This window comes from Anneissia japonica, unplaced genomic scaffold (assembly GCF_011630105.1).
Source record: "Anneissia japonica isolate Jap-2015-1 unplaced genomic scaffold, ASM1163010v1 scaffold288094_len592898_cov174, whole genome shotgun sequence".
NCBI classification, from domain to species: Eukaryota; Metazoa; Echinodermata; class Crinoidea; order Comatulida; family Comatulidae; genus Anneissia; species Anneissia japonica.
Window position 1 is genome coordinate 374,154 of NW_022737020.1, and position 20,041 is coordinate 394,194.

The 20,041-nt window shown below is 34.4% G+C and overlaps 1 protein-coding gene across 1 annotated transcript in view; it reads left to right on the forward strand.

The window, feature by feature from the left end:
- LOC117117074 (prostaglandin reductase-3-like) overlaps positions 1 to 16,215 on the forward strand; it is a 21,300-nt gene extending 5,085 nt beyond the window's left edge. The window contains exons 6-14 of the mRNA XM_033261263.1: positions 253 to 292; positions 1,579 to 1,607; positions 2,888 to 2,962; positions 4,429 to 4,500; positions 5,790 to 5,851; positions 6,833 to 6,927; positions 12,962 to 12,965; positions 13,778 to 13,964; positions 15,950 to 16,215. Of these exons, the coding sequence (XP_033117154.1) occupies positions 253 to 292; positions 1,579 to 1,607; positions 2,888 to 2,962; positions 4,429 to 4,500; positions 5,790 to 5,851; positions 6,833 to 6,927; positions 12,962 to 12,965; positions 13,778 to 13,964; positions 15,950 to 16,021 (636 nt within the window). The 3' untranslated portion in view covers positions 16,022 to 16,215. The remainder of the gene's footprint in view (positions 1 to 252; positions 293 to 1,578; positions 1,608 to 2,887; positions 2,963 to 4,428; positions 4,501 to 5,789; positions 5,852 to 6,832; positions 6,928 to 12,961; positions 12,966 to 13,777; positions 13,965 to 15,949) is intronic.
- Positions 16,216 to 20,041: the final 3,826 nt, after the last annotated feature.

A 20,041-nucleotide genomic window follows, 5' to 3' on the forward strand; every position in this document is an offset into this window, starting at 1 on the left:
CTGCTGACAGCTTTTCGTGATGCTGATTGGTCGGTGGGTTCAAGGAGCCTGCACAATTGTGTCAGAGACTGCTTTAAGTACAACAATTGCACTGAAAACACTTTAGTGACATTGTAGCGATTGTATGGAAACCAAGCATTAATTTGGAGACATATCAAGGGGGGAAATAGTAGTAGTGTATATGTACAATGCATACAAATTTTATATATAAAATATCATACAGATTACTAAATTGTTAATCCCTTGTTTCAGTTTGGTAAATTAAAAGCTGGTGAAACTGTTTTAGTTACAGGTAAGAAGACATTCCTTTGATGTTACCTTTTATGATTTTTTTTGTTAGCATCTTCATTCTAGCTGTTCAATATGCTTTAAAAAATAAAGATAACGATAGTGATGATGATGATAATAATAATGATAATAATGAGGATGAAGATGATTGTTAGGATAATGATGATGATGAGAGATATTGATGTCGTTGATGATGATAGTGATGATGATGGTAATTATAGTGATGATGATGATGGTGATTATAGTGATGATGATGATGATGGTGTTGATAACAATTATATCGATGATGATAATGATAAAGTAATTTTAATGATAATGTAATCTTAAATAAATAATAATATATTTGGAAAATTCTTATGTTAAGTAATTTGAAAATATATAGTACTTCTTTGTCAATGTGTATTTTATTTAAAAAAAAATCATACAATAGAACTTATCCGGAATAATATAATTAAAAGTGATGTTTTCTTTAAAGCCATTGTAAAAATTGTTTGACTCGGTAACAGAACATTTAGAGCCATGAATAAGATACACAATGATGTTAATAATATTGAAAACCAAGATTAATAACAATGATGGTAATACAAATCTTAATAATATTAATTAATGATGATAATAAAAATAATAATAATAATTACACTAATAATAAAAATTAGCAAATTTATACTTATCATTCGGACCTTAAATGTGTTGTCTGTATGTTATTTTCTTACATTACCACTTTATATAATATTGATTAATAATAATAATAATTACAATAATGATGATATAAGTTAGCAATTTATACTTACCATTCTGACCTTTATTGTGTTGACTGTATTTTTTTTTTTGTTATATTACCACTTTAAATGCACTCTATATACTGTATTGGAATTTTTGTATTACTTGATTTACTTTATTTATGATTTATCTATAAACCATTATGATGTTATTGTTACAGTGCCTAACACCTTTTAACTATACCATTCTGACCTTAATTGTTTTGACTGTATACTATTTTATTATGTTGCCAATTTAAATGCACTCTATATATGATGGTTTATATCATTACCTGAACTTTTTTGTTTCTCTATTCAATCATTTATTGTTTGTCATATTATATTTTTAGCTTTGTCCAGTCATATTTGTTGTCCAAGAATATTGATGTATCTTGTGAACCACTTTACTCACCTTGATGAAGCCCCATTGACTGGGGCTAAAGCTTATGAAATAAAGTCTATCGTTAGTCAATAGAATTTTTCACTAATAATATATTAATAATATTAATTAAATTAAATTTTCCATTCTTAGCTGCCGCCGGAGGTACAGGGCAATTTGCTGTGAGTATTTTAAGTGGTTGCCAGGATATTTATTGTTATTGCTCTTTTAACCTACTCATTTTGAGTGATGACTACTATATAAACCAATTCATGGCAAAATGTTGTGAAATTGAAGAAAATTCTTGATTTTTACTTTCTAAGGCAAATTATCAAGATAATTATTTTTTTGTGTGTGCTACCATTTATCAAATATTATGGGAATTTATAATCAATGTATAATCAAAGAGTACATGTAATCATATACACATACGCACATACATACTCACCCACCCACAGTGCCACCTACACACAATACTGTTTGACAATTTGTTTTTCCATGATTACACTATAAATAATGTGACACACTATGTCTGACTAAAGAAAGATAATACTTCACTTTAATGTCATCACTCCTTTCCCCTTGTGAACTCTTAACCAGGATAAGCTCTTAAAACCACCCAAAATACACAAGCTATAATTATATTAGGGCTAAGTCAGACATGGACATTAGTTAATATGCAAAATAAGGCCAGTGATATATTTATTGTCTTCAGGTTAAGATTTCGTGTAAGGAGCTTAATTCCATGATAAATGACAGTAATAATTTTTTTCAGTGTGAGAAGCCAAAGGAAATTACGATAGGTAATTAACTATGACCTTTGCTTCACCTTTGCAAAAACACAGAGTAGGTTTACTGTTGAATACATTTTGTGGCAATTCAAATAGAATTATGGGGATTTATATTGGATGTAAATTTCCTTACCCAGGGGATGTGTAGCCTACAGTACGTGCAGGCAATCAGACCATAAGAAATATAAAAATAGACACACACCAAGCCAACACATGTATGTCAAAGTGAGGTTTCTATCCTTAAAAAAATCTGGTTTGGGAGGGGGAACCACCCAGCTTGGGCCTACGAGCTCAAGTCCCCCTGTCGGACAGCTTAATCTCCCCCAGAAAATATATCCTAAAGCCGCCACTGCCTACCTGGTAGAATAGTCAATCAGCTTATGAGCGGATCAGTGTAGTGCGATTGGAATATAAGGAGTGAAGAATGTTAAATTATATTAATAGTAATTTTATAGATATTATCATTATAATTATTATTATATTGTTATTTTCATAATTATTGTTTTTGCATTTTCGGTGGTCGTCGACATCATCACTGCTGCTGACATCTCATTTTCATTACCTATATTATTATTGTCATTCATTATACAAATAACAATATAGTAATCCATATAAGGAGATTTTGTACATTTTTTGAAATAAATAATTATGTTTATTATTGTAACCTACAGGTTCAGTTAGCAAAGGCAGCTGGATGTCATGTGATCGGAACATGTTCTACCCAATCAAAAGTAGACTTCTTGAAGGTAAAAAAAAAACAACAATTTGAGACGAGTGGCCGAGTGGTAAGGCAGGGGTGCCCCTAACTAAAGCCTTATTACATCGGTGCTGGTTCCAGCCGCTCCTCGCCCAGGGTTTGGTTGGTAGAACCAAGTCTTCTCGGATAAGGACTTAAAATCGAGGTCCAGTGTACACATCTGGCTCGTGTGCACTTTAAAACTACCCATTGCATTTTTTGGAAAAGTAGAGGGTTACCCCGATGCTATGGGTCATTTCAGCCCCTGTCGTTGTGGAATGATGTAAGAATGTAGCTACAATAAGTGCCTATTTACGGCTACTGGGTAGTCACAGACCGCACCCTCACGCAATTCGCCACAGTGACGCTGCAGAGTTATGGGTTATTCTCCTACCTTTACCTCCTGCCTTTGCTTTTACCATTTGAACATACAGTAAGAATTTTTTTAGAGCTGGAGTTACATAACTTGGTGGTTAAAGTGCTTATCTTTAAATCTCAGGGTCTTAGGTGCAACAGTAGTTGTTCACTATATTGTAATTTTTTTTTAAATATAATTTTTTTATTAATATAATGTAATACTTGTCTTTTCTATATTCTCTGATTAATAGCCTCTCGCATACACTATATTTTTGTAATAGTATATTTTTATAATAATTAATTAATGTATAGACTAAATAAATTACTTAATTGTAACCAATTGTAATTAATTGTAAACTAGACTTATTATTTGGTGAATTATTTATTTTATATTGAATGATAAATTTTTTTAATGTGTTTTCTAGATTTAAGTATTATTGTAAGATGATTTTCTGTTATTATTATATCATGTAACTGTATTGTATTGTTTAAATATGATTGATGGTAGGCGCTATGGGGTTAGCTTGCCGGCAAAGAGCGCTTTATAATTGTCACTTAATATTTTATATATCTAAAGAATAAACAATAAATTGACTATTTCTAAAGTAAACCCAGTAACTGATCATTGCAATCACTGTTGTAAAATATTTTGACATTTATATTGCCCACAAGTTCAACTTATCAATACTTTTCTTCAAATTGAATTGTGGGAGTGTTTCTCTTTTTGAAGACATTAATAATGTCTGCATCTTAAAATAGACCCCTTGGAATAGCAATAACTCCCCATCACCATCACACAGTCTTGCTGATTTATATTTGCAAGCCTGTATCATTCAGAGAATGCAATAAAATCGGTGCAGCAAACGATGGGTAATAAAAATATTTTGACTATGATTGGGATGGCAGCAGTACAGTTCCTAAACAACAGCCGAGGGGCTTTAGCCGTGAGCTGAGAAGTGTTTAGGTGGTGTCACCCTCACAAACGAGGAAAAAATATGAAAAATCATAACCCTATGCTCTTTGTTTCTTTTCTTATGTATAGTCTGCTTGCCTCTTTTACAATTACATCTGTTCCTTTGTGCTTGCTCATAATAATCTACTGTATTTTTTATTTTGTAGTCAATTGGATGCGACAGACCTATCAATTATACCGAAGAGAAACTTGCAGATGTTTTGAAGAAAGAATACCCGGTATGTTTGAGTAACAAAATAAATATAGACTGATGATAACACTCAAGATTAAAAAATATGTCATCATGTCAAAAAAGGCCTATGCGTTTCACGCTTTGCAACTATGCTACTGGGCGTCTTACGTTCTCTGCATACATAGATTTGGCCATATTGCATCCAATCCACAAGTGTGTTATTGACATCATTACATTTTATGTTCCACTGTTCCCTATTATCACCCTGGTCATTGGAATCCGACATAATATGAAACATGCTCTGCTCCCTGGAGAGAAATTCTCTAATCTTTCAGCTTGTAATCAGTGCATTCAACTGATGCAGAATTAATACTGCTTTACCTGTACGTTCCAGGGTAGGGAGAGACCACGTCCACTGGTAAAGTGTCTCATCCTCAGAAGACACAAGCAAAATGCACAGTGAGAGGTTTGTACCCTCAACAAATAATAAGGAAGCATGTGGTGACTTGGCAGTAAGGATTCAGGCCCTTGAATCAAGTTTTCAAGCCTTAGGCTGGCCACCATATGAAACCTGGATTCCATAAAATTGCCACACTGGCCATGAGGCAAAAGTCCCCGTTAGCAGAAATGGTCCATAGTGAGCTGTCTGATAGTTGAGAGTGAGCTGCCAAATGGTCCAGAGGGAGCTGTTAGCAGCTCCATAAACTTAACTTTAATTGGTTTTAAGAATGTCCATTGGAAGTTAACAAGAGAGTCCTGGCCAGCAACATATAGCCATTGGAATGTAAACAAGAAACCCATTACAATCACTCACTTCATCTCATGGGCTTCAGTGGCAATAAATAATTTAAGAACCCATCGCTATTTAACAAACCAGCAGGATTTATAACCCGGGTTTTTTCCAAAAGCCAGGTGCCATGGACCAGTTCTGTTAACGGCCAGAAATGCAGCATGGCACCACAGTGTTTTCACTGCAGTCGCTATACTTCGTAACTTTTCCAGATGCAAATAGGAAGGCTCTCCGATTTGACCATTCAGCATTGCCAGAAGCTGTTGATGATAACGTGCAGTGATTTTGTGGAAATTTATATTTGAATTGCTAATCTTAGTGGGATTAATTTAATTTTTTCACTCCATTAATTAAATATACATCATTTGAAGGAGATAGGGTAGGCAATAATTAATTTATTTCAATAATAAATATTTATTCACTCAGAAGCACTTCTCAGGGAGCAAAAGGGGTAGTTGTGCATTCTGCTTGTGACAGTGGTAATATTTGTCATAATTTTGGTTGTTGGTTTTATATCATGGTGTATCTTTTGCTTGTATTTTTAGGGAGGACTTGATGTTGTTTATGAATCAATTGGTGGTCCTACTTTTGAAACCTGTATCAAATCGTAAGTCATAATTTTAATAGTAAGATTGTGGAGTTGAATAGCTTAGTGGTGAAGATGCTTGACTTCTAATCCCAGGGTCCTGGGTTCAGTTCCTGTCACAGCAGACTTTTTCCCATGACTAAAAAAACAACTCCATTGACTCCCTAAGCCTTATAAAGAGACTTAGCTGATAAAAGCATCACATTATTTCATTTATGTAAGAGGGCCCATGAATATCAACCGACCTAGGGTGCGTTGGAAGGGTCACCCTCTATAGTTATGCAATAATAAATAAAAAAATAATTGAAATAATAGTAAAAATAATAATATCGAATAATAATAGTGGTAAATATGATAATTAGTCTACATCATGATGACATTTGACATGCCAAACTTGCATACTGTGTTTTATGTTTACAGGTCGCTATAACAAGTACCGAAATATTCATATTTAAGATAATATTAACAACATTATTTTCCCACATTATTGTTGTTTTTTCAGTATTTTGCCTTTTAATTTTAAGATAATATTAATTTATGTAACAGATTTGACTGCCTGTTGGCTTGCCTGACCAAATTATGAAAATACAAATAAGTTCTATAACATACAGTATGTATGGGCCTAGATGCACGTGGGACTGCTATAGTAACCAATTCTGGTCTCCCTCTTATTAAAGACCACTTTTGGGACTGGATTTTCCATGGTCTGTAGAAGCTTTGGTCTTAATTAGAATAATAAAGATAAAAGGCAGTTGTTAATTTTTGGGTCCAATTAAAGGTTTTCTTAGAATGGAAGTGGTCTTTAATTAGAGGGAGACCTTTATTTCAGCCCTCAGCTGGGACACAAGGAAAGTAGTGATGAAATCGGGACCCAATGATCTCAATGATTTCGCGCACACACAGTTCCTGTACCACCCATTAGCCGATCTACAAGCTGCTCTCTAAAAATAATTATACACTTTGTAGTAGTTACTTTCTGAAACTGATGATGTGTCTTTTCAGACTTGGGTTTAAGGGTCGATTAATTGTCATTGGTTACATTTCTGGTTATGAATCGGACCAAGGTTTTATCGCAAGTGTGCTCAATACTCTTCCACCTGTCTCTTATACACATCTAGATGTGTATAAGAGACAGCATCTGGCTCGTGTGCACTTTAGGTGTAATAAAATGCCTCTGACATGATTCAAGCCTACAACTTCTCCCTATATGTATATTTATTATATATATATTAGTATATATATTAGTATTAGTATATATATACATATATTGTATAATACATATATTTTATATGTATAATATGTATGTATTGTGAATGTTTACATGAAAATGTAAAAAGTGTTTTTGAACAGTGCTATGTCGTTTTTCTGTATAGTACAGTTTTCAGATGTGCTGTAACATAATTCATTTTTTAACAGTAAAAAATTTAACAGTTAAATGGGTATTCAGTATTTTATTTCCTTTTCAGTGTTTGTTATAATATGATAGATTTTCTACTTCAGATATCATAAATTACCTTAAAATGATAAACAATGATGCAATTAATTTAAAAAGTTAAACCATTTTTATGTCTGTAATTGCCTTTGATGATGGAATGATGATGCAATTCAATGTGTTTTGAATGCATTTCATACTGATTTTCCTAATAACCAAAGTTCAGTAACTGGCTATTACGATAAATGGAAGCTAGTTTACATTGTCGTTCTTTAATTCCTTGCAGCCATTACATTTATGTTGTCTAGATCAGCGTGAGTAAATAACGTCGTAAATATTAGATCAGCAGGATGTTAAGCTTATGTTTAGCACCTTTAATCTGCTCTTAATTGCATACTGTTAGTGCAAGCATAACAATAATAAATATCTTTTGATTTTCTTGTACATTCAAGTTTTGGCTTACATTGTTTTTCTGTTTAACTTCCTCTCTTGAACAACCTAAAAAGCATTTTAGCAATGTTGTTTATTTGTTAAATTTAATTTCATTCCATTGTTGTTTCATTGTTTAAAAAAAACAATATTTTAGTGCTTTCTAGTTCCTGGATTGTATTATATATGTTAAATATTCTTATGGTTAAACAGAGGTTGATGTACTAATTACAGAATGTTTTGAATTTGTGGTCGATAACCTAAACTCACATCAATCGTTGTGGCACAGATATTCTGTGTTAGTGCCTCGTATGTTATGTGTCTGCCATAAATGATTGAATAAGCACCTTTCTTGAAAAAGTACCGCTGCACTGAAACAGGGTTTTTATGATTGCTAAGCGCTGCTCTCAATTTATATCCATGGCGCTTTGAGATACTCTATTTTGAATAAGTATGGTGGCATTTAATTGAGAGTTCATTATTTCCAAAAGCGTCACTGCTTTTTTTGTACCACGGGAACACTATGAAACAATTAATTTCTTACGAACTAAACAGGGCTTGTGATTGGAGGTAATCAATTGCACTCCTCTACCAGGGGTGCGAAAGATATAACACCTTGGATTAGAAAATCACTCAACTTAAATCTAGTATAAGTAAAACCCCATACCATGGCAATTCTTTCTGCCAGGATTGTTTTTGTGTTGCTTTGAACATTAAACACCACATTTATGGCTGCAGTAATTTAACATACTAACTATTCCACAGAAGCTTAAATTTTTTCCTCCCTCAAACAGGATTGGATATCATATTTTTGTGCTTGTGATTCATTTTGTCATGAATTAGTGTTTTTTGTATGAATCTGATAAGTCATTTGTAATTTTGGTAATTTTAATTATTAAGTAGTAATCCTTTTGATAATTGTAATTCAGTTTGTTAAAATTTTAATTCTTTCAATTTGAATTTAATTTTTTTAATGTATGTACAAATCATTACAATTCAGCCTTGTGCTGCAAATTTGATTTTAATAAAATTTGAACTTGCACTTGATGTGTAGAAAACTAAGAGTGGGTGTGTGTTTTTTAAGCTCACCTACAATTTTCAAATAACCCTGACTAAATACTATCAAATAAGCATATTAATATTTATTACATATGTTACTATTTTATAAGATAGGGTAACTTGAGAAATGCCTATCAAATATTATTTTGTAGACTTGTCCTTTAATTATGCAGCTCTCTTATAAACAAATACTGAACTGACCACAGCTCTTAGCTGTTCATGATAAACAAATTTCTGCATATTTTGTATGTTGGTCCTTGCCGAGCCACACAGCTCATATACTGTAGGCTTGAGCTAATCCCCAGTTTCCAGTAGCGTGAAGCGGATGATAATGTGATGCTCTCCTACTGTAGGTAGGATGCTGGTCCACCACAGGTTACTACCAGCAATTTGCTTGTTAACCATTGGTATAGCTGGGTAGATAACAGCGCCTTGCTCAAGGACTGAGTGAAATTCACAGTGTAAGATGAAACCCTGACCTCCAATTTTACTGTGCCAAATTACCTTCACATTTTATATATAGACCAATAAAAGTTCTTCAATTTTGATAAACATGGAGGAGGCAAATGTACAAGGAAGATCAGATCAATTTTGTTATCTATAAGCTGCATTGGAACCTTGGCCTTCATTGAGTATAGTATTCAAATATCCAAAACTTTGATTTAATTAAAGTACACTGCTCTGAAATTCAAACTGAAAAGCAATTGACTGAATAATCAATCATTCAGAATTTTCATGATTGAAAATTATAGTATCCTACCTATATACCATATTTATTCAAATAAAAGCCCCCGGTGTGTTTATTGTTGAAATGGGTTTTCAGGGAAACGTTTATTCGAGGGAGGCGTTAATTTTTTTAGTGTAAAATGGATACGTAATACCCAAATATACGCCCCTTAATTCCACTGTAAATGTGGAACTGCAATACATACTGTATTTACTGTCAAAATGTATTATTGATCAGAAAGACCTAGTGATTTTAACCAGGTTAGAAAAAAATGTAATTCTATTTGAGTAAAACATTAATAGAATGTTGCTTCAATTAGATTTGTCATAGGGAGGCGTTCATTCCAGATGAGGTTCTACATGGACATTTATTGGAGGGGGGTAGGGAGTTTTTTTAAAGCAGGAGGATTATTTGCATAAATACGGTATATACTGTATACTAATAAAATAAATTTCATAGTTTATTCACTATGAAGCATACATATTGCCAATGTCGTAGTGCCACTGATGGTGCTTTATGAATGTTTATTTGATTCCTCAATGGTTGTTAAGCAATAAATGATTTATGAAATTGCAATGATATTGCCCATATGTTTGGACATTTAGCATATGCAACTTGTTGTGGCTACTGAAAGTAGATACTATGTCATCAAATTTTTTCCTAGTTTACCATACATAACGGACTTGTAGCAGTCTGGCTTAATTATAAACTAATACTTTAGGCCAGGGTGTGATTTATACAGAATCTCAGAATATTCAAGGATGGCATTCCAAGGAGAGGAGAGTCTATTCATGAGATAGGCCTAGCCTACTAAGGCTAGGTAGCCCTATTACTGATGTGTAATATTATAGCTAGTGCTGTACTACGAGGGAGTTATTGGTTCTACTACGCCCAGCTAGCAAAGCGACGTTGGCCCAACGTTCAGTCTGACTACGGATGTTGGTACAACGTCACGATTTGTTACTGGCCTGACGTCGGCAAACTACTAAAAAGATGGTTGGGTACTACCGTTGGCCCAACGTTGGCTAGAGGTTGTAAATATTAGGTATGATTGTAGACGTTGTCTCAAAGTCACAGTACGTTGTTGGCCTGACGTCGTTAAACGTTTGAAATGGTGGTTGGTTAAAACCATTGGCCTGACGTTGGTTAGAGGTCGTAAATATTAGGATATGATGACAGACATTGTCGCAAAGTCAGAGTATTTTATTTGTTGGCCCGACGTCGGTAAACGTTAGTGAAGGTTAGTTACAACCGTTGGGCCGACGTTGGTTAGAGGTTGTAAATATTAGATGTAATTAAAGACGTTGTCACAACGTCATAGTACTTTGTTGGCCTGACGTCGGTAAACGCTTGAAATAGACGTTGGTTACCACCGTTGGGACGACGTTGGCCAGAGCTTGTAAATATTGACGTCGCGAAATAACCACAAACAACAACGTGTCATGTCAAATCCTAGGCCGTCATGGAAGCTCACTGGCTCCTGTGTAATTCATGTTGAGCCAACTGCAGACGGAAAGGTTACAATCTTTTCAGAGATAAGCTGGAAGAAAGTTTTAGAGAGTGCCCATCAATGGAAGGATTTTAATACTGAGGAATGGAAGTTAGCGAAGTCCTTGGCCTGCTTACCCGTTTTTCTTTGATCGTCGCTTCCAACCGTCTAGGCGCGTTTAGCCTAAAGAGGGCCTACATAGCAGGTCGAGATCCATGAAAAGTCGATATTTGCACAAGTAATTAAAATTGTTTATTGAGCAGATTAATCACACTGATAAACAATTGTACTACATTCGGCTGATGGTTATACATAAAAAGTTAAAATAAATAAACATGTTGTAGCTAGGTAAGTAGTAGGACTATTGCTAATGAAACTATAGGGCCGCCTAGGCTAGTTAGGTAAACATATCTGACTAAACGACCTATAGTGTATCTAGGCATAGTTAGGCTTAGGCCTATGCCCTACTACTACTACATTTTACAGTTCAGTTAATAAAATTTCTAGCAAGTGGGGACTCTTGAATCAGCCTGCAGCATGTGATAGTTACCTATGATCAGGTCTAGTGTTATGAATATGCATTTTTCATTAGTCGTTATACATGTTAAAAATTATTAGTGTTAATACTGGTAATAATAAATATAAATATACAATAAATATATGGCAACAATATAAATATATAACAACAAAATATATATGAATAAATTATGTAATTTTTATATATGTAATATTTATGCTATTAACTACAGTATATTAAATAATATTAATGCATTCTATACATTCTATACAAATTAATAAACAATATAAATAAAATATAAACAAATGTAAATACTTACATACATACATACATATAAAAAAATAATAATATAATATAATATATAATATTTTAGTAACATAACATGTTAATGAACTGAAAAATATGGCAAAAAAAAAAAAAAAAAAAAAAAAAGACATGGGAAGCCTACATTCATATTGTATCTCCAGTTATAAACAAACACAACTCAGTACTTCAAATTACAATTACAAACCACTGCGGATAATTTTCAAGAAACTGTTTGTTCTGCTTCATATTTTATTCTTATAAAATCAAAAAGAAGAGATACCATTCCAAATTTAGGAATTTATCAACCCAAAACATTCTTTGAATTCGAGTGTAAGCAACACTCAACTCGTAACCATAAAAGCTAAGGTTATACAGCTTTCGGGAACCAAAAAAAAAAAGTTCAAGAAATGGGCTAAAAATATTACACAATGTATGCTGATTGATCTATCGTGTTCAGTACAGACAACTATTTGGGAAATTTTCATTCACAAAATTAAACATCCAGATTGCAGGAAAAAATGTTTGAAATGTTCAATAAGATGTCAATTTGCAAGTGATAAGAAGTTTTTAAAAATATGTTTTCTGTAATAAACCGACTTATAACTAAAATAAAAGCCTTTATTGCTATCTTGTTACAAAATCGTGGATTCAGATTATATAGTTTTTAATTACCCTAATTGCTCAAAAAAGGACCGCGTCGTGGCTCTTATTATTACCTTTTGTGTAACTAAAGAATTTGGGTTTTAAATACAATGTATACAGTGTTAAGATGAATAAATAACACAATGAATACATAAGTATTTCTTTTTTTTTTTTATAAAGTGTTAATTTACTATGACATTGGACCTATGATAGGCCTACTGTACTAGAGGAATGTGAGATATGTAACATGGGAACGTGCATGAAAAGCGCCACACCAGTATTTCTTATTATGAGCTCAGTAGCCACATGTACCTTTTAGGTACCTATTTTTACTTGTTGCTTGTATAGTGCTTTTCCTAGTTATGAACTTTTGTAAGTTTTTTCCATGGTCATTGGTTCCACATGTTTTAAGTGTTGCTGCCATGCTGACGCAGTAGCAAGCAACCCCACCATGTACCCATTTATACTCGTTGGTGGAGAAGAGCAGTGGAGATAAAGTGCCTTTGCTCAAGGACACAAGCGGAATGCACAGCGAGGGATTGAAACTCCGGCCTCGAGGTTGGAAAACCAAAACCCGCTGCGCCAAACCGCTTCTACTAGATGATTTATTGGAACTCATCATCATCAAGTGATCTGCCGATTGGCAGGTTCATGGCAACCACTCCTGCCTATTCTCCCGATCTATAGCCGCTATCTTTAACTGCTCATATGTGCTTCCCTCATTTATGTTATCCAGGAAACATTGGCGGATCTGATGGGGGGGGGGGGGTGGTGTGAGACAGGTACTCACATAATAGGGCTATTTATTGTAATAAGAATGGGAAAAATTTAAAAAAAAAAAATTTAAAGCTCATTTCCCGCCATCTAGAAATCAAGATTTTTCCGGGGGAACCTGAACCCCCTTTCTTTTTGGGGTTCATCAATTCATGGAATTGATTTCAAGAGGGGGAAGCCTTGAATTGTGAAGAACTTAAAAGTCATTGAAAGACACATCAGAACTGGAAAAGCTCATTTCCCGTCATATAGAAATCAAAATTTATCTGGGGAGGACCTCCGATCTATCTGCGTTTATTTTGGGGATTTTTTGGGAAATATTTTGACCCCCCCCCCCCCCCCCCCCCCCCCTCATCAAGACAAATCGTTTTTTAACGATCATTACCATTGGTTGTTATTACTTTTTTTTGTTCTTTGTAACTTATAGAAAAGGTCAGATAGTTTAACAAACCTATCAATTGTTCAGCTTATTAATCACATGCTTTTTTTAAAAACCATATTTTAAAGTTTGTTATTTCTCCTTCCTGCTATTTTTAAAAACCATATTTTAAAATTTGTTATTTCATTTTCCAGCTTCTGTCTAAGTCTGCAAGCGTCTGTGGTTTCCTGCTGTTCCATTATGCTAATAGATATTCGGAATCTTTCAAACGGTTGATATCCATGTACGAAGATGGGAAACTCAAGGCCGCAATTGATAACGGAAAAAACAATCCATCAGGCCGATTTGTTGGTGTTGCGTCAGTGGTGGACGCTGTGAAGGTGAGTCTGCATGGTACAATCCATGAATTTTAAAATGGGGGCACATGTAGTGGTGGTGCCAGTGGGGGTTCCAGGGGAACAGGAGCAAGTTGGGGAACCGTGGACCTCCCTGTCCAGTAAAAAGCCAATTATTTTGCTGGAGGAATGCTGTGTCCAAGCATTTAGAGGTGCCTGTTTTCGAAAATTTATATCAAATATGGTGGGGCTATAGTAATTATGGACCACAATTGGGGGCACTTGATCCTCCCATCGTGGATCCTGTAAACTGTGTCATTGACCTTTGACCTCTCAGGTAACTTCTAGGGCTGTCAGTACATCAAAAGACAATCTGCTATTTTCTGAAGAGAGTACTGTACTACATTCTTAGACAGGACATTAACCTCTGAGTACATGTAAAAGTATACACACGGAAGGCATTTTCATGGAATGAACAGTGGCGTAACATCCATTCCAATAAGGCCTCGAAGGGAGCCACAATGCAACTCCTACTAATACAAGAATTCTACTACAGAGCTCTTACATTAGCTTAGTAGAAAGAGACCTAAAACTAAGCAAATTGAAGAATGTAATTCCCGGTTTTAATCTTTTCTGAGAGATCTGGTTATAAATAAGCTTTCTTTAACATACTTAATTACAATTACAATTAGGCCTATTGTATGTAATAACATACAATTAGTATGAATTTGCGGAAGATTTTTGCTTGCTTACAGGAGTGCAGGAGGCCGTTTTAATTTCCAGGAGACTACCACAACTTCCGGGAGACTTGGGACCAATGGTTTTAACTCACAAATAATTGATTTTATCATGTTTTTAATGTTGGAGCTTCAATACGAGACCAACTTGATTAAGCTTGCCTTATAAAATATAATTGTAGGCCAAATTGATGAATGCATCACGATGTAAGCATGTACTATGCAAAAAGATTTTCTAATTTGTCTCTCAAAATATAAGTTGCTTCTGGTTTAAGTGACCCACAAGTGGTCTTTTTAGTCTGAATCCAGTATTCATGCATGGGATTCACCCACCAGGCAAATTGCATTGAGGCCCCAACACTTTCTAGGCCCAACACTTTCTAGGCCCCAACACTTTCTTTCCCCTCGGCCCTGACAGGTTGTTATGCCACTGGAAAGGAAACCAGTTAAACAAAGAACTTCATGGTCCAGTGCTCACAAAGTGGTTATCACTAACTGCAATATTCTGTACTGAAAGTTGAAAGTTGAAAGTTTAAGATCTAAAGTGCTGTCCAGACTATAAAATTTTATTTGACAAAAACCTGTGACATGCCTAAATATGGTCATGATGACATCACATGTGACCATATATAGGTACTACATCATGACTATATATGTGGCAAAGACCAGCAAAACCAGTCATTCCTTGTAAATTGTGTTTCAGAGATAATGGCCAAAACATGTTGGAATGTCAAACTTTTCGAAATATATTTTATTGCACTAAACTAAACTTTATATATCTATAATACATCATGCATCTTTGTTATTTTCCCCATTTTCTGCCTGAGAAATTGCTAAAATCGTAAATTTTGAAGACTGATTTCTCAAATACTGTTCTTTAAACAGTTGCATGTTTAAACTCCTGTAACTTCATAACAAAATGTTGGATTTAAATTATTCTTTTTACCAATTCATATCTCTCATTTTACTATTTAATCCTGTATTATTAACTAAATATCAATTAATTTTTAGCGAGAACTGACTGGTGTGGCTTGCCTTTGCCACATTTAGGCATACAACAGTTTTTTTTGTCAAAGAATTTTGTAATCTGGACAGAGGGCTTAAATTGTAATTGTAAAAGAAAATTTGCAATTTCATAGTCTAAACGGGAATAATTATTATGATTAATTTAATTTAATGCATTATACTGAATCCTCTAAGAGTTTTGGATTAAAACTCAAATTAAAGTATGATACTGTACTAAACATTCATTATACATGTATCTAAAAATAAATTTATGGTTTTGTCTTTCAGTATATGTATACTAAGAAGAGTGAGGGCAAGATTGTTGTTGAATTAAATCCAGAGGAGACTAGTAAACTGTAAAATGTTAAACAGTACTGTTTGACCCCTTGACGTATCTAAAGGAAAACCAATGAAGATATATTAAAAAAAATATTATACAGTAGCCTTGAGGTTTTACCATAGGCTTTTATATAATTTCAGTTTTTAAAAAAATCATGTATTTGTAAAATTATTCTACAGAAATAAATGATTAAATATATACAGCATAGAAGTCACTTATAATTGTCCACCATTTTGTATTGCATTATGGAGGTTCCAGAAAAACGTATTATTATATCATGATCTAAAACTGTGATTTTAAAACTAAAAAAAGTAATATTAGTGTAGAGTAGCAGTTGTTGAAGGTGTGTTCGGCTTGATAGCATCTTGTACTAGAAGCTGTTGTCAAAGTATAGAGGTGATGATATTGAGATGATATAGTTAGTGTGGGAGAGGGATGGCAGAAAGATATAGAAATGTTTGGTTTTTCTCTTTTTTTTCAAGCTTTTATAAAGCTTTGTTTAATAATACTACTACTAGTAGTAGTAATGATGATAATAATGATGATGACGATGATCATGATAATGATAATAGACAACAGGGGCGGATCCAGAATTTTTTAAACGGGGGAGGTGAGTATACAACAGTTTCAGAATAGGTAAGTGAGTAGCACATAAAATTGACTTGCATTGAAATTTTTAAAACTTAGTAGCAAAACGGTGGGGGAACTTTGACCCCCGTGCCCCTCTCTGGATCCGCCCCTGGATAATAATAATAATGTAAAAAGTGATGATAATTGTGATAAAGGCGAAAAAGAAAGTTGTGATTTGTTGATCATAATTACAGTGATGGCGGCAGGACCTGCCCAACGGAGGGGCTAGTGGAGCGGATCGAGTCTCACTTGGGTGGGGGGGGGCCAGGTGGCTGCCTAGGGGCCCCGGTGGGTGTCCAGGGGGCGAAGCCCCTGGAAGCCACGGATATTTGATGAATTATGGCGAATTTTTAATACTTATTTGATAGATTGAGTTACATAATATGACTTCATGTAGGCTATGCTTTCTAATGTTGAATTCAGCTTCCAAAACCAAAACATTTTGAATGAAACAAGAAACAAAGAGTATGCAATGTAACCATCTAATTAAGTGAAATTCTATATTTTGGAAATTTTGCATGAAATCTGTTAACCACGCTTTCATGGTCGAGGTTGCTTCACCTATTACGATGTATTCCATCCATCATGAGCATTTGTCATAACAGAAAGCAAATTATTTTCAATTAGTCTCATTAAATTATTATTATTTAATATTAATATTATTATTGTTATTGTTGTTGTTCTGATGAAAAGTTAACACAAACAATATGGTGGCTAATTTATCGTCTACCCCGACGGGAGGGGCTATGCTTCCCCGACGGGGGAGGGGGGTGGGCCTCTCAGCCGATACCTCGCACAACGTCTCGTATCTATTGTCGTGACGTCATGGCTCGCTGGCTCACACCAACTTAACCTCCTTGCTCACACACTTGCGATGTATCGCACTTGTGAACAAATAACACGCTGGCTCGCACTTTGGCAACACTCTTTGGCAGTCAACTCGCCCCTAGAAAACCCGCCCTTGGAAACTTGCCCCATCAAAAAATGTACACTTCCTAGACCATGCAGTCTTCAAAATAAAAATTGTAACCTTTGGTAAAACTACATTTTCCACATACATAGAAATTTTTGAAACTTTATTTAAAAAAAAACCTAAACCATAATTCACCACTATAGACACTTTTTGACAAAAATGAAAAATTACGACTTTGTTACCCAATGAGAAGTGTTCTAAAATAGACAATGGGTCGTGTCTCATATTATTTGTTATATTTTTATTATTCATTATTTTCACTTGACTCGCATAAATAATTTTGTTCGAAGAACATTTACATTACGACAATATTTTGCAAGCAGTGCAATTTTATTCTCTGAATTCGACCTCAAGGTAGCTTCCTCATGGGCTAACGGTACACTGTGGGTGATCAGTCAAGCGCGTAACGGCTTTGGAACAGTTCATTTGTAATTTAGGGGGTTCCACAACTACAAATTAAACGCCATAACATTTTCATATGGACTTTCAATTTTTATTCTAAACAACATACATAATTATCTAAATACCATTCACAGTTTTATTTTTACCCTCAAAAGAAGACATATTCTACCCTGCTTTACAGTCTTCACCACTCACATGTACGTAGTCATGTACACATAAGAAAATAGAATCGACCATCTCAAACCAGTGAACCGCTCGAAAAAATGGGGTGTTTTACAAAAACTGACATTTATATACTGCAGGTACTAAAAATCTATACGTTTTTACTGCATATAATTTACATCATTTGAATCTCTATCCTTTTTTTTGCCTATGATAATAATTTTAGTGTTTAAAAATAAGGATAATTTAGTCATTTTATCTGTTTTTCCAGAGTATATTTCAAGCTCTGCATCCACATGAGCGTCAGACTGCCATATGCTTGTAATGCTTAAGCATATGGTGGGGAGTTTCGGATGATTCTCATAAATCTGATTGGTCCGATAAAACTACTCAACCGATCAATCTTATATTTAGAATACATTTAGAAGACAAAAAGGGCTTTCGAATGGACTTTTCCCAAAAGAAATCGGCCCACAACTTTCGACTGTAGAGGGATTTATGTTAAAGACAGCTGGGATATTTCGGCAGTTTTCACTGTTTTTACGCTGAAAAAATACACGAGTAGGTTTGATAAAAATCAAAAGTCCGATAAAGGTGTTAACATTACACTTATAAATTTGTAATTGTTGTAATGATTATTAAATTGCGATCAGTTTTATCTTTTCCCAAAAAAAAATCGATGGAGTATTTGCGAAGTTATTACAAAAAGAAGTTAAAAAATGACCAAATTTAGTGGTTTTTGGCGACCTTCACTGCCGTTTTATCGAATTTAGACACGAAATATTGTCGTAATGCAGTTGTACTTCGCAGCAATTCACTTGCAATTTGCAATTTCTAGTAGTATGGATAAAGCTTGATAAGCTGTAGTTAGGCCTAAGTTGTCCTGGATATTAAGTATATCCCAATAAAAGATCATGAGAAATTTGTTGGCGCTTCATTTTGATTACCCGTACTCGTGCGAATAAGTGCCCCGTTTGAATAAACACCCCTCAATAATCCAATCAATCCTGGGACTGTGGATGTTGGCATGATTTGAGGTGTGGAGTGGAATCACATTCCCCTTTAGTCAATATCAAAATGAGGATATTTATCTTGGACAGATGAGAGCTCCCTGGACAGACAGTACATTTCCAAATGAATATATAGGCCTATATATAGCCTAGTCTAGTGCTACTCTTTTTCCGACAATTTGCACCTTTAACACATTCTCGTCGTGGTTTTCAAGAAAACATGCAATGATCATGCCGTCCTGCTAATATCAATCGCCCGATGGCCAACAAGTAACCACCACTACTAATTTCATCTCCTATTCATCTGCTGTTATGTAATACTGTACTCATAACATTCTTTTCATGACAAGCCATGCTCTCTGAACGATTATCTTTTCCGCCGCACCACCATTCGTAATTTTCGGTTTCCTGATGTCCTTTATAATCGTTTTTCATTCAAAATGTGCCTCTTGAATTTAATAAGTTCTCATAAGAACCCCTCGATTTTCATCTATTTCCATAAGTGCCCCCTCAATTTCCACTCTGTTTTCATAAGCGCCCCGTTCGAATAAGCGGCCCGTTTGAATAAGCGCCCTTTAAAAAATGCAAAAAATATTTTAAACGCCCGGGCGCTTATTGGGCGCTTATTCGCGCGAGTACGGTATAGGTGATGTGTTGACAGTGCTACATCTGTCTCTTATACACATCTAGATGTGTATAAGAGACAGCTTCAAAATAAAAATTGTAACCTTTGGTAATCAACTACATTTTCCACATACATAGAAATTTTTTAAACTTTATTAAAAAAAACCTAAACCATAATTCACCACTATAGACACCATTTGACAAAAATGAAAAATTACGACTTTGTTACCCAATGAGAA